Below are 14,004 nucleotides of genomic sequence, written 5' to 3'. Positions count from 1 at the left end.
GTGTAGTGCACTCCACAGGGCGGTGTGTGTGTGTGTGTGTGAGTGTGTGTGTGTGAGTGTGTGTGTATATAGCAGGCAGCAGGAGTGTAGTGCACTCCACAGGGCGGTGTGTGTGTGTGTGTGTGAGTGTGTGTGTGTGAGTGTGTGTGTATATAGCAGGCAGCAGGAGTGTAGTGCACTCCACAGGGCGGTGAAGGCGCTGAGCTCAGGCCCTCTGTAGTGCGCGGATGTCGGCAGCAGGAGGGTTCGGGACTCGGCCCGCGGCGGGTTCGGCCTGTGGTCAGAGTGAAACCGGAAGTGGACCGACACTAACCCCGGGGCTGAGACGGTGAGAGCTGAATTCACACTGATATAGACACTGAGTGTGTGTTTATAACAGAATTATCTCTCTTTTAAAGGTTAGAGATTTGAGCTCAGTTGTGAAATAAATACTGAAATACAGTGAAACTACGGTTCATTTAGCCTAGCCTAGCTTAGCTTAGCTTAGCAATGCAAACAAGCGGTTGTGGATCTGAGGCTGCGACTTCTTTAAACTACTCCAATAAAATAAAAAATAAAAAACACTTTCTGTATATTAAATATCTCTAAAGTAAACATTCCAGCCGCGATATCATTCATTATTTACAAATATCGATGCTACTTTAGCTCGCTAATACTGTTTCCGATATATCAGAGTGTGTTCATATTAAGTTTATTTTGTTAAAAATAATTATAAGCACACATCATGTCTGTGACGATTTTATGAACGTTTTAATCTCCATAAACTTTATAAATTATAGTCAGAGCAGCCATTTTAGGTGATTATCCGTGATTGAGATGCGGGAGGTATGAGGAAGTCTCGGGCCGCGTCCCAAACGGCGCCATGTTGGAAGTGAAGCGCACTACGTAGGGCTTACAGGAGGCCTGAAGTAGTGCACTAGTGTAGGGATCAGCTGGTGATTTGGGATACAGCCCGAGTCTTGTTTAGCGTATAGCCTGAGCCGTGTGTTGATGGTGACGTGTAGAAGCAGCATAAGGGACTTAAAGCAAATAAAACAAAACACAAAATTAAAATTATTCCTTTGTTTCAGGTATTTTTGGCGATCAGTAAGTAAATAAATGGAATAATGTAAATAATGTAATGTAAATAAACACAGAATGATAATAATAATAATAATAATAATGCCAGGTGCATAATATTTGCAGTAGTAGAGAATGAAACACTGTTTTTTATTAATGCATGGATGTGAAATTGTTTTACTGAATATTTGATGTTTTCTCTCCACAGATCAGTCGATGTCCAGAATCCTAATGATTCCTGACTCTGCCATGACACAGTGATATTTAATGGACTGCTCTAAACACCATTAAATTAGAGAATTATATTAAAACCTAGTGTGTGTAGTGTGTGTGTAGTGTGTGTGTGTGTTAGAACATCGTACAGCAGTGTAAGCATGGTGGATAACCGCTACGCCACGGCGTTGGTGATCGGCTCTGTGCTGAGCCTGTTGGCCAGCGTGTACCTCTCTGTGGCGGTCGGTACTCAGCACTGGTACCAGTACCGCAGTCCGCCGCCTAGCAACGACGCCAACAACGGCTCGGACCTGCGGGAGCTGCGGGAACAGTTCGGGAGCGAGGACGTGCCCGAGACGCAGTACAGTCAGGCTCTGTTCCGCCTCAACGGCTCTCTGGGGCTGTGGTGGCGCTGCATCGTCATATCTCAGCAGGGTGAGGACACGAGTGTGTGTGAGATATTAAAGCAGCCGCGTGTGAGATATTAAAGCAGCGGTCTGTAATATTTAAGGCCCCCTGATATCCCTCTTGAGAACTGCAATAAGCATTAACAGGAGATCTTTTCTCTCACTGATCCTCAAACTCTCACTTTTACACCTCATCTGTTAAGAAAAAGGGGCGGAGCTTCTGGCTGACTCATTTCAGGGCCAGAAATTTTTAAATAGGAATCTTTTTTTTTTTTTTTTTTTTAGACACACTCACGCAGACTCTTTAGAAATAGCGTTAAAACTGGAATGTATTTTTTTTTTACTATTTAAATCCTAAAAAAAGTCTTGAAATGACGAAATGCACAGATTTATTATAACTTTGTGAATCGCTGCTCTTCTAATTCAGCTGCTCTGTGATTATGAGAGGTCTATAAACATTTAAAACTCCCAGACTGCACCTGTAATTTAATTGAACAGTTAAACGGGAGTGAGTTATTTAAATGTTTGTGTTTTGGTGTAACATGTTCTGCTTCCTCTCTCCGCGTCGCTGTGTTCAGACTCTAAGACGCTGTCCCAGTGCGAGGCCTTCACTTTACCTCAGCAGTTCGAAATCAAGTACAAACTCCTGAATGCCAGCGGTGAAGAGGATTTCCTGCGCACGTGTACGTGTTTATGTTTGTATATTTATATATTTATATATCTGTGATTTATTTAATGTGTGAATATTTTCTTATTTAGAGGATTATAGAGGATCAGATATTGAGGATTATGGACAGTTATAGAGGCTTGTAGAGGGATGTGTGTGAGTGTGTGTGTGTGTGAGTGTATGTGTGTGTGTTCTCTCGGTGTGTAACGTGTGTGTGTGTGTGTGTGTATCAGCTCTGTGGCGATGTCGCTTCATCTTCCCGCTGCTGTCTCTCGGCCTGGTGTTCCTGGCGGCGCTGGTCGGAGTGTGTGCGTGTCTCTGCCGCAGCCTCACACCCACCCTGTTCGTCGGGTTACTGCACCTGCTGGCAGGTAAACAACATGCCTTACACACCTTACACACACACACCTTAACCACACACACTCACACACACACACATGCACACACGCTTTATAAACACACACACACACACACACACACACACACACACACGCTTTATAAACACACACACACACACACACACACGCACTCACGCTTTATAAACACACACACACACACACACGCTTCATAAACACACCTTACAGACACACCCACAGGGTTATATATAATTATAGAGGACTATAGAGGGTTATAGATGATTATAGAGGGTTATAGATTTTTATAGAGTGTTATATATGATTATAGAGGGTTATAGATTATTATAGAGTGTTATATATGATTATAGAGGGTTATAGATTATTATAGAGTGTTATATATGATTATAGAGGGTTATAGATTATTATAGAGTGTTATATATGACTATAGAGGGTTATATATGATTATAGAGGGTTATAGATTATTATAGAGTGTTATATATGATTATAGAGGGTTATATATGACTATAGAGGGTTATAGATTATTATAGAGTGTTATATATGATTATAGAGGGTTATAGATGACTATAGAGGGTTATAGAGGGTTATAGATGACTATAGATGATTATAGAGAGTTAAACAGGATTGTACGGCGTGTGCCAAAAGTCTCCATGAATAGAGGAAGTTAACACTTTTTAGCAAAATGTAACTTTTATTTACAAAACCTCCTGTACATGACTTTGCCATTTCTGTGTAAACACACGGAGTCGTCTCTCTCACTCATGAGGAACTCGTGTTAACACATCTGGTGTTATTGCATGTAATTGCATCTCCATAGCAACCTTGCGATAGCTTCCTGATGCAGCCATGAGAACGATTTCAATACGTTCTTCTTTCGTCAGAGGCGTTCTTAAAGACTATCTGAAAAATATGTATAAGATAAACCAAGTATGAAAAGTTTTGGTAGACAGAAGTAAAAAGTTTTGGTAGCTAAGAAGTGTTAATTTCCCCTGTGTATGGAGATGACACGCTGTAGAGGATTGAAGAGGACTGTAGAGTATTATAGAGGGTTATAGAGGACTATAAAGGGTTACAGAGGATTATAGAGTGTATAGAATACAATAGAGAGCTATAGTAGGATGAAGAGTGTTATAGAGCATTACAGAGGGTTATAGAGAGACTGATTATACTTTCTTACTGTATTATCGCAGTGTAGTTCTTATAACTGCTATATTATCACGGTATAGCTCTTATAACTGCTATATTATCACTGTATAGTTCTTATAACTGCTATATTATCACTGTATAGTTCTTATAACTGCTATATTATCACGGTATAGCTCTTATAACTGCTATATTATCACGGTATAGCTCTTATAACTGCTATATTATCACTGTATAGTTCTTATAACTGCTATATTATCACGGTATAGCTCTTATAACTGCTATATTATCACGGTATAGCTCTTATAACTGCTATATTATCACTGTATAGTTCTTATAACTGCTATATTATCACGGTATAGCTCTTATAACTGCTATATTATCACTGTGTAGTTCTTATAACTGCTATATTATCACGGTATAGCTCTTATAACTGCTATATTATCACTGTATAGCTCTTATAACTGCTATATTATCACTGTATAGCTCTTATAACTGCTATATTATCACTGTATAGTTCTTATAACTGCTATATTATCACGGTATAGCTCTTATAACTGCTATATTATCACGGTATAGCTCTTATAACTGCTATATTATCACTGTATAGTTCTTATAACTGCTATATTATCACGGTATAGCTCTTATAACTGCTATATTATCACTGTGTAGTTCTTATAACTGCTATATTATCACGGTATAGCTCTTATAACTGCTATATTATCACTGTCTAGCTCTTATAACTGCTATATTATCACTGTCTAGCTCTTATAACTGCTATATTATCACTGTGTAGCTCTTATAACTGCTATATTATCACTGTGTAGCTCTTATAACGACTATATTATCACAGTATAGTTCTTATAACTGCTATATTATCACTGTGTAGCTCTTATAACTGCTATATTATTGCTGTATAGTTCTTATAACTGCTATATTATCACTGTATAGTTCTTATAACTGCTATATTATCACTGTGTAGTTCTTATAACTGCTATATTATCACTGTGTAGCTCTTATAACTGCTATATTATCACTGTGTAGTTCTTATAACTGCTATATTATCACTGTCTAGCTCTTATAACTGCTATATTATCACTGTGTAGCTCTTATAACTGCTATATTATCACTGTGTAGCTCTTATAACTGCTATATTATCACTGTGTAGCTCTTATAACGACTATATTATCACAGTATAGTTCTTATAACTGCTATATTATCACTGTATAGCTCTTATAACTGCTATATTATCGCTGTCTAGCTCTTATAACTGCTATATTATCACGGTATAGCTCTTATAACTGCTATATTATCACTGTATAGCTCTTATAACTGCTATATTATCACCGTATAGTTCTTATAACTGCTATATTATCACTGTATAGTTCTTATAACTGCTATATTATCACTGTATAGCTCTTATAACTGCTATATTATCACGGTATAGCTCTTATAACTGCTATATTATCACTGTATAGTTCTTATAACTGCTATATTATCACTGTGTAGTTCTTATAACTGCTATATTATCACTGTATAGTTCTTATAACTGCTATATTATCGCTGTATAGCTCTTATAACTGCTATATTATCACTGTATAGTTCTTATAACTGCTATATTATCACTGTGTAGTTCTTATAACTGCTATATTATCACTGTCTAGCTCTTATAACTGCTATATTATCACTGTCTAGCTCTTATAACTGCTATATTATCACTGTGTAGCTCTTATAACTGCTATATTATCACTGTGTAGCTCTTATAACGACTATATTATCACAGTATAGTTCTTATAACTGCTATATTATCACTGTGTAGCTCTTATAACTGCTATATTATCACTGTATAGCTCTTATAACTGCTATATTATCACTGTATAGTTCTTATAACTGCTATATTATCACTGTGTAGCTCTTATAACTGCTATATTATCACTGTGTAGCTCTTATAACTGCTATATTATCACTGTGTAGCTCTTATAACTGCTATATTATCACTGTATAGTTCTTATAACTGCTATATTATCACCGTATAGCTCTTATAACTGCTATATTATCACGGTATAGTTCTTATTACTGCTATATTATTACTATATAGTTCATATAACTGCTATATTATCACTGTATAGTTCTAATAACTGCTATATTATCACTGTATAGCTCTTATAACTGCTATATTATCACTGTATAGCTCTTATAACTGCTATATTATCACTGTGTAGTTCTTATAACTGCTATATTATCACGGTATAGCTCTTATAACTGCTATATTATCACTGTATAGTTCTTATAACTGCTATATTATCACTGCGTAGTTCTTATAACTGCTATATTATCACTGTCTAGCTCTTATAACTGCTATATTATCACTGTCTAGCTCTTATAACTGCTATATTATCACTGTGTAGCTCTTATAACTGCTATATTATCACTGTGTAGCTCTTATAACGATTATATTATCACAGTATAGTTCTTATAACTGCTATATTATCACTGTGTAGCTCTTATAACTGCTATATTATCGCTGTATAGTTCTTATAACTGCTATATTATCGCTGTATAGTTCTTATAACTGCTATATTATTGCTGTATAGTTCTTATAACTGCTATATTACTGCTGTATAGTTCTTATAACTGCTGTTATTGCCGTATAGTTCTTATAACTGCTATATTATCGCCGTGTAGTTCTTATAACTGCTATATAATCCCTGCATAGTAATTATAATTGATGTACAATCACTGCATAGTTCTAATAACTGCTGTATAATCACTGTATAGTTGTTATAACTGCTGTGAAATCACTGTGTAGTTGTTTAACTGCTGTATAATTATAACTGCTGTATAATTAAGTCAGTAAGTGACGGTGGTTGTCTCGCCGTCCCCGCAGGTCTGTGCTCTCTGGCGACGGTGTGCTGCTTCCTGGCAGGAATGGACCTGCTGCACCGAGAGTTGGAGTTGCCTGAGGGCGTCGTCTCGTCTCTGGGCTGGTCGCTGTACCTGGCCCTGGTCTCCTCCCCGCTGCAGATGATGGCAGCTGCTCTGTTCATGTGGGCCGCCAGGAGCCACCGCAAGAACTACACTCGCATGACTGCTTACAGGGTCGCGTAATCCACACAGTGTTACACCACGACCAGAGAACCGTAACGCAGAGTCAGCCTACATCTGAGAATCAAACACATCACATACACAGCTCACCTGAGGACTCACCTGAGGACTCACCTGAGGAGTTGTTTTAGGGATCACATAAAGTGTAACCTGAGGAATCACCTAAGGAATCTCTCATTGAGTCATCAGAGGAGTAACCTGAGGAAACACCTGAGGAGTCACCAAGGGAATCATTAGGGGAGTTGGGAGGGGGACCTGACGAGTCACTTTAGTGACTAATTACTGAGGATTTATAACGTGTTATAAGCTACTCATTACTGCCTTATTCACCACTAAACACCGGCTTACAGCAGAGTCCAAATGTCTGAGTGAACAGCTTCCCCAATACCACTACACCATCCTGCAGAATATCCATCAAAAATAACTTACTGAACATCATCTGCTCATAAATATCATAACAATATTCAAATGTATTCCTATAAACATCTACCGAAGTGTGTTTTTAAACCTGTAATGTTTCTATAATTTTCAGGACAAAGCGCAAAACCTGGGATTCGTGATATCGTTTCATCTTTTCGAGTCTCTGTGGACGTTTTTCAGGCCCTGAAAGTAAGCACTGCCCCTCGGCGTCGCTCACAGAGCTGATATATGTAGAGTTCCTCGCAGACTCCTGTGAAGCGCTCATGAAATAAAACGAGCGTTTATTATAAGCTTTTAATTCTTAACATAAATAAAATTGTTAGAGATTTTTGGTGAAAAGTGTGTAGGCTAGAAGAAAGTCAAAGTAGATTTCAGGGTTTTGTGGGTTTTTTTTTTTTTGCGAGTCTGTTTAATATAAACAGCTCCTCAAGTGAAGGAATAATGTTCGATTATAATTGTGGGCGTGGCACATCACAGGAACTGATCTGATTGGTCACCACTAAGTGATATTAGCATCTCATTCGCATTGAATAGATTTTATTTTGCTCTGTATGTGGCGTCTTCCCAATCCTTCATACATCTTTAAAAAAAAAAAAAAACAAATAATATTTTTTATTGTTATAGATAATGTTTTTCCTCGTATATTACCACAGTGATAAAAAGTTTTGGCACTGCGTGGTTTCCAGTAATGACCGAGACGATTAATAATTTATTCGCATATTCGTATATTATTCCCCGTGAGCTACAGCTGACTGATTCTTTTTATGCCCTGATTTTATTTTTAATTGTGTGATTTTAGAAATTAACTTGAAAGCGAGTTTAAAATGGACTGCAGTTGGGGAAAAAAAAAAAAAAGTCCAGTAGCCGTATTAGGATAAATATAAATTTCTTGTGTTCATTGTGAAGCTGTTAAAAATGTAACCCAGTTAGTTTTGTCCACTTTATTACTGTGTATTCAATAAAGTTTGTCATTTCTTTGTAAATACGTCTGAATACAAATAGCATAAATACTTTGGAATGCAGTTATTTAAGAGGTGCATTAACCACTGAAGCCTTTTAATAATTTTGTTTTTCTTTCTCACGGTCTGGATTGTGGTCTTCATTACACTGTTTTGTTTCAATTCTTTAAATCTCATATTGGAATGTTTTTTTTTTTTCATAATCACTTCCAATCTGTATCCTTTCTGTTGTGTGTATATTTATATATTTATAGATCCATTGGAATTATTTTTTTTTTGGTTAGCATCATGTGCCTCATGACTAAATTTTGCTAAAACGTTTGTAAATTTTCTCTTAAACCGTATGCAATACGTTAACGCTGAGTTTAAACAGATACCTCGCGGTCAGGAGGAGACACCAGGACAGTCCACTGTGACTCTGTAATTCTGTCCAGATTACTTTTCGGTTTTTATACGTGTTTTTATATTCCTACATTTTAGATGAGTGATCACAATAAACGTCTTTCCAAGTGGAATATGTATTTGGTGATTTATTTATATTTATTTATAGATTAGAAATGTGAGAGGAAAACAGAACCTGCACTGCTGTCCTGACCTCCGTAACCCACGCTGTGAGTTTGGGGAAGATCAGAGAAAGTTGAGTTTTTCACCCAAAAGAAACACAAAGTCTAACCTCTTACAGTTTATTCAGGTGACGTTTTTGACGTTCTGAGATTTTCTTCATATTCACACTGTTGGTCCTTGAGATCGAGACGTAGACAGAAGCACAAGTTTTGTTTTCCGATCACGCTCCAAAGCTGAGATCTGAGGTTCCTGTTTTCAGTACAGAAAATGACTGGAATATATTGGAAATGCGACCCTCAGATCTCAGCTGAGAAGTTAATACAACATCAATAATAATAATAATAATAATAATAATAATAATAATTGCCCCTCTGTGGTGTTTGTGGGTGATAAGGGGCACACAAGCTCCTCTTGATGCCTAGTAATCTGCACACATCACTGTTGATCTGAAAATAGTTTTGGATGGTTGCTCTGGAGTCATAATTTAGGAATAAAATTAATATTTTACAGTGTATTATGGTATTTAAACAATGATTTCTAAGAAACACTGCTTATGTTTAAAGGTGAAGATGGTCATTTCTGTGCCAGCAGCCTCTCCAAACTGAATTCCAATAATAACCACATTATAGTGTATTAGCTGAAGAAAATGCGAGTGGTGCTTGCCCATGGCTCCAAAATTCTATTATTATTATTATTAATACACATCGTATGCACTTTATATATAAACTATTATTTAAAATAAAAATAATATTACTAAGATCAATAATAATAGTTAATATTTTAAATATTTTTTAATAATTTTTTTTTTACAAAAATAACAACCACAATGGTAAAAGACAAAAAATAATTAAAATCATCAGTCCCAGTAAACACACAGAGCATGTGAGTGGAGTACACATCGTTTAATTAACAATCACCATCAGTAAACACAAACAGGAAAGACAGAAGCTGCAGCGTTGATGACAGAGCAGACACGTGCACGCGGAGAGCAGTAAGGAGCATTCTGATTACCGACCTGCTGGACATGAGGCTCGAGGAGAACATAAAAGTAAGGATGTAATTAAACTATAAACTATACATTTACATACGTTGGTGGGTGTCATTTTAAAACACAAAGGTGCTACAACAGCAGCAGGTCTGTGGTGGGATTTGGTGGCTTTGTGGTAAAAGCCTCGCCTCTGGACTCGACAGCTCCTGGTTTGAATCCAGCCCGTGTCTGTATCTGGTGTGATGAGCAGAAGGTTGAGTTAAAATTATAGGCCTTTGTGATGTAAAAAATTAAACAAAGATGGTGTGTGACGGTGCTACTTCGAATCTGGGCCATTTATGTAGTTATATGAAGGTGAAAAGGTTTATATAAGAGGAGGCTTGTGTGAGTTCCTGTGGCTCATGTGGATGAGCGTCGCCTCTGGGTTGAGAGGTTGCTGGTTCAAACCCCAGCCAGGACTCCAGGATGTGAATGCAGTCGGTTCGGGAATCAATGGCAGGAAGAGTGATGTGGAAGGTGCAGGATGGCCTGAGGGTGTGTACTGGTGAGAGGGGGGGTAATATCCGGGCAGCTGCCCCCCCTGAGTCACGGCTGGAGGGAAAAGGGGTTATGGCACTCGGTGAGTGAGTGTCGACTTAGTTTTGCATAATATAGGAACCTCTGCAAAAAACTAAGTCAACACTCACCTGTAAGGCATCAACACCACTTTCCTCTCTAGACCTGGTTTCACCCTGCAACCAGCCCTCTGCACCCCTCCCACACCCATCAATTCCGGGACTATCTACATGCACATCCTGGAGTCCTGGCTGGGGTTTGAACCAGCAACCTCTCAACCCAGAGGCGACGCTCAGCCACATGAGCCACAGGATCTCACACAAACCTCCTCTTATATAAACCTTTTCACCTTCATATAAGTCACCTTCAGAGAGCCAAATAAACTGCACAGACTTGTAGACGACACAAAAAAACACCCTTTTAACTCCACCTTCTACATTTCTCCACTCAACAAAACAAACACAAGAACAAGCTGGAGTTGAACTAGAGAGCTTCCAGTCCAGAGACAAGCATTTTACCACAAAGCCACCAAACCTCAACACAGACACCCTGCTGTCATAGCGCCTTTGTGTTTTAAAATGACACGCACAAAAAACCCACAAAACATCCATATATCCACTTCATCCATATATCCACTGTATATATAACATACTGTATATACGGTATATATCGTCTCCATCAGTGAACAGTTGATAACTTCAACAAAATAATTCATGCGTAAACTGTGATGAATTTCCTGGTTACACAACTGCACTATTTGTCCATGTAGCACACAGTTATTTAAGGAATGATTTATATTCGCACTATCGGGTGTCACCCAGATGAGGATGGTTCCCTTTAGAGTCTGGTTCCTCTCAAGGTTTCTTCCTCATATCGTCTCAGGGAGTTTTTCCTCACCACCATCACCTCTGGCTTCCTCATTAGGGATAAATTTATACATTTAAAATTCATATCCTGAGTTTCTATATTTCTGTAAAGCTGCTTTGTGACAAGGACCATAGGTAAAACTGCTATACAAATAAAATCAAATGATAGAAAGCCACCAGCCAGATACACAAACAACAGATCAACATTTAGCCCTGATGCTAATTACTGAAAATTTACAGAAGAGCTTTAAATAAGAACTAACGCAGTGATCACCTCTTACAGCATGGAATTAACACAGAACATAAACACTTACAGCACTCAATAACCTGATGCTTAGCACCCAGCTGTTATCATGTTTAATTACGTCTGTCTGATTCCCACAAAATTAGCTTTGCACCATCTCGAGATGCTCCAGACAAAGAATTATCAAAAGAGTTTTGATTGATTTAATCACTGTGGAGAAACAGGCCCATGTATTTGTGGGTGTGGCAAATAATAACTAATTAGCTTATATCTTGTGAACGCAATGTCCAAACTTCATGAATCTCGGTTCACATGCACAACAGGACAGTCTGATCTAACATACCAAATTTCACGAATTTCTGATGTTCGGGGGCCAAACAGCAAATTCTAAATGATCAGCCATTTATCTCAGTGTGAGGGACAGATGTCGGCTGTAATACTAAAGTTGCCCACAAGAGGGAGCCACAGGATAATAAACCTTTTTAAGTTTAATCTTTTTCATCAGTTTCCGTCAATTTGAAAGGCTGAATAATTCAACATGTAATAAAATATAAAGATGCATCTCCTGACTTTTATAAAATTAGTTTGCAAACAAATGTATGAAATGCTCAAAGATGATTAAATGTTATCTTAATTTTTATATTAATTATTAATCTGCTGATTCTTCTTCTTCTTCTGCCAATTTCTTAATCCATTTCACATATTCATCAAAAAGTACAGAGTAAAAACAGTGATATATTTCCAACACAGACATTAATATAATGACTCTGATTTTTAACAATAAAAAATAAACATATCCTTTTAAACCTATTCACTGTAATCTATTCTATTTACCAAGTTTTTCCCAACAAGTAATTTCATGTTTTTAGACACTGTGTGTTTGTGTACATGTATATAAGCGCTAAAATATTATGTTAAATTCTCAAAGTAAATTAACAGAAGGAAGTGAAGAATGTTCACAGATTACACTGGAAAACTCAGAGATATAGTTGGGGTCATAAATTTACATACACCTTGCAGAATCTGCAAAATGTTAATAATAATAATAAAAAAAGAGGGATCATAAAAATTTCATTGTGTTTTTTATTTAGTTCTGCCCTGAATAAGCGATTTCACACAGCAGGTGTATACATCTAGTCCCCAAGACACAATAATAACTGAATTTACGCAAATGAACCAGTTCAAAAGTTTCCATACGCTTGATTCTTAATAGTCAAGTCATCCTCTGAGCACTCTGCCAGGAACGTTGTCTGGTCCAGCAGCCTTCTGGGGGTTGACTCTGTGTAGAGTCTTCCTGAAAACATGAGCCGTGGTTAGACACAGCACCTGGTCACTGGGAGGAGCGGTGGTCTTCCTCGCCGTCACGCCATTCTGTGCCTCGAACCGAGCGTAGAAGTTGTTCAGCGCATCTGGGAGGGAGGCATCACTGTCACAGGCAGGTGATGTTGTCCTGTAGTTGGTGATGGCCTGGATGCCCTGCCACATGCGCCGCGTGTCTCTGCTGGCCTTAAAGTGGTTGTGGATTCTCTGAGCGTGTGCGCGCTTCGCCTCTCTGATGGCCCGGGATGGTTCTTAGGGCCATCTTGTCGCCTGCTCTGAAAGCCGAGTCCCGGGTCCTCAGTAGCGCACACACCTCTGCAGTCATCCACGGCTTCTGGTTGGAGTGTGAGGTGATGGTCTTGGAGACAGTGACGTCATCAATGCACTTGCTGATATAGCTGGTCACTGATGTTGCGTATTCCTCCAAGTCAGTGAAGTCGCCGTTGGTTGCCGCTTCCCTGAACATGTGCCAGTCAGTGTGTTCAAAACAGTCCTGAAGAGCAGAGATGGCTCCTGCTGACCAGGTTTTCACCTGCTCCAGAACCGGTTTGGAGCATCTGACGAGTAGCCTGTATGCTGGGATTAGCATAACGCCAGTCAGTGTGTTCAGAACAGTCCTGGGTGTGGGGTGTGAATTCAGCTGCTCGCTAACAGCCCCATACAGTTCACAGAGAGCCTCCTTAGCATTAGCACTGGGGAGAATACTCTGTGTTGTTACCTGGATGATCAACGAGTGTTTTTGTTTTGTGATATTTGTTCATGAGTCTGACTGAGGACAACTGAGGGACTCGGACACAACTATTACAAAAAGTGCAAACATTCACTGATGCTCAAGAAGGCAACACGATACATTAAGAGTCGGGGGGGTGTAAACTTTTGAACAGGATGATTAGTGTAAATTGTTATTATTTTGTCTACTGGAAAACATGTAAATACCTTATGTAGCTTCTGAAGGGCAGTACTAAATTAAGTACTAAATTTCCTCTCACACTCCAAAGCTGAGATCTGAGGTTCCTGTTTTCAGTATAGAAAATGACTGGAATATATTGGAAATGCGACCCTCAGATCTCAGCTCCAGTCTACGGCTTCACCTCAGGAACCAACGGTGTGAATATGAAGA

At 38.4% G+C, this 14,004-nt stretch overlaps 1 protein-coding gene across 2 annotated transcripts; it reads left to right on the top strand.

The window, feature by feature from the left end:
• The first annotated feature begins 97 nt into the window (after nucleotides 1-97).
• Nucleotides 98-8,862, top strand: cldnd1b (claudin domain containing 1b). Of its 2 annotated transcripts, none has more exons than XM_026910837.3 (5): nucleotides 98-328; nucleotides 1,268-1,707; nucleotides 2,258-2,362; nucleotides 2,580-2,717; nucleotides 6,751-8,862. In XM_026910837.3, the coding sequence occupies exons 2-5, from the start codon at nucleotides 1,434-1,436 to the stop codon at nucleotides 6,969-6,971; spliced, it is 738 nt and encodes a 245-aa protein (XP_026766638.3). In that variant the 5' UTR covers nucleotides 98-328; nucleotides 1,268-1,433; the 3' UTR covers nucleotides 6,972-8,862. The 2 variants fall into 2 exon arrangements, with proteins under 2 accessions (XP_026766638.3, XP_034158147.2); XM_034302256.2 differs by lacking the exon at nucleotides 98-328 and adding an exon at nucleotides 392-1,086.
• Nucleotides 8,863-14,004: the final 5,142 nt, after the last annotated feature.

This window comes from Pangasianodon hypophthalmus, chromosome 28, assembly GCF_027358585.1.
Source record: "Pangasianodon hypophthalmus isolate fPanHyp1 chromosome 28, fPanHyp1.pri, whole genome shotgun sequence".
Classification (NCBI taxonomy): domain Eukaryota; kingdom Metazoa; phylum Chordata; class Actinopteri; order Siluriformes; family Pangasiidae; genus Pangasianodon; species Pangasianodon hypophthalmus.
This window is presented reverse-complemented; position numbering and strand designations above follow the sequence as displayed.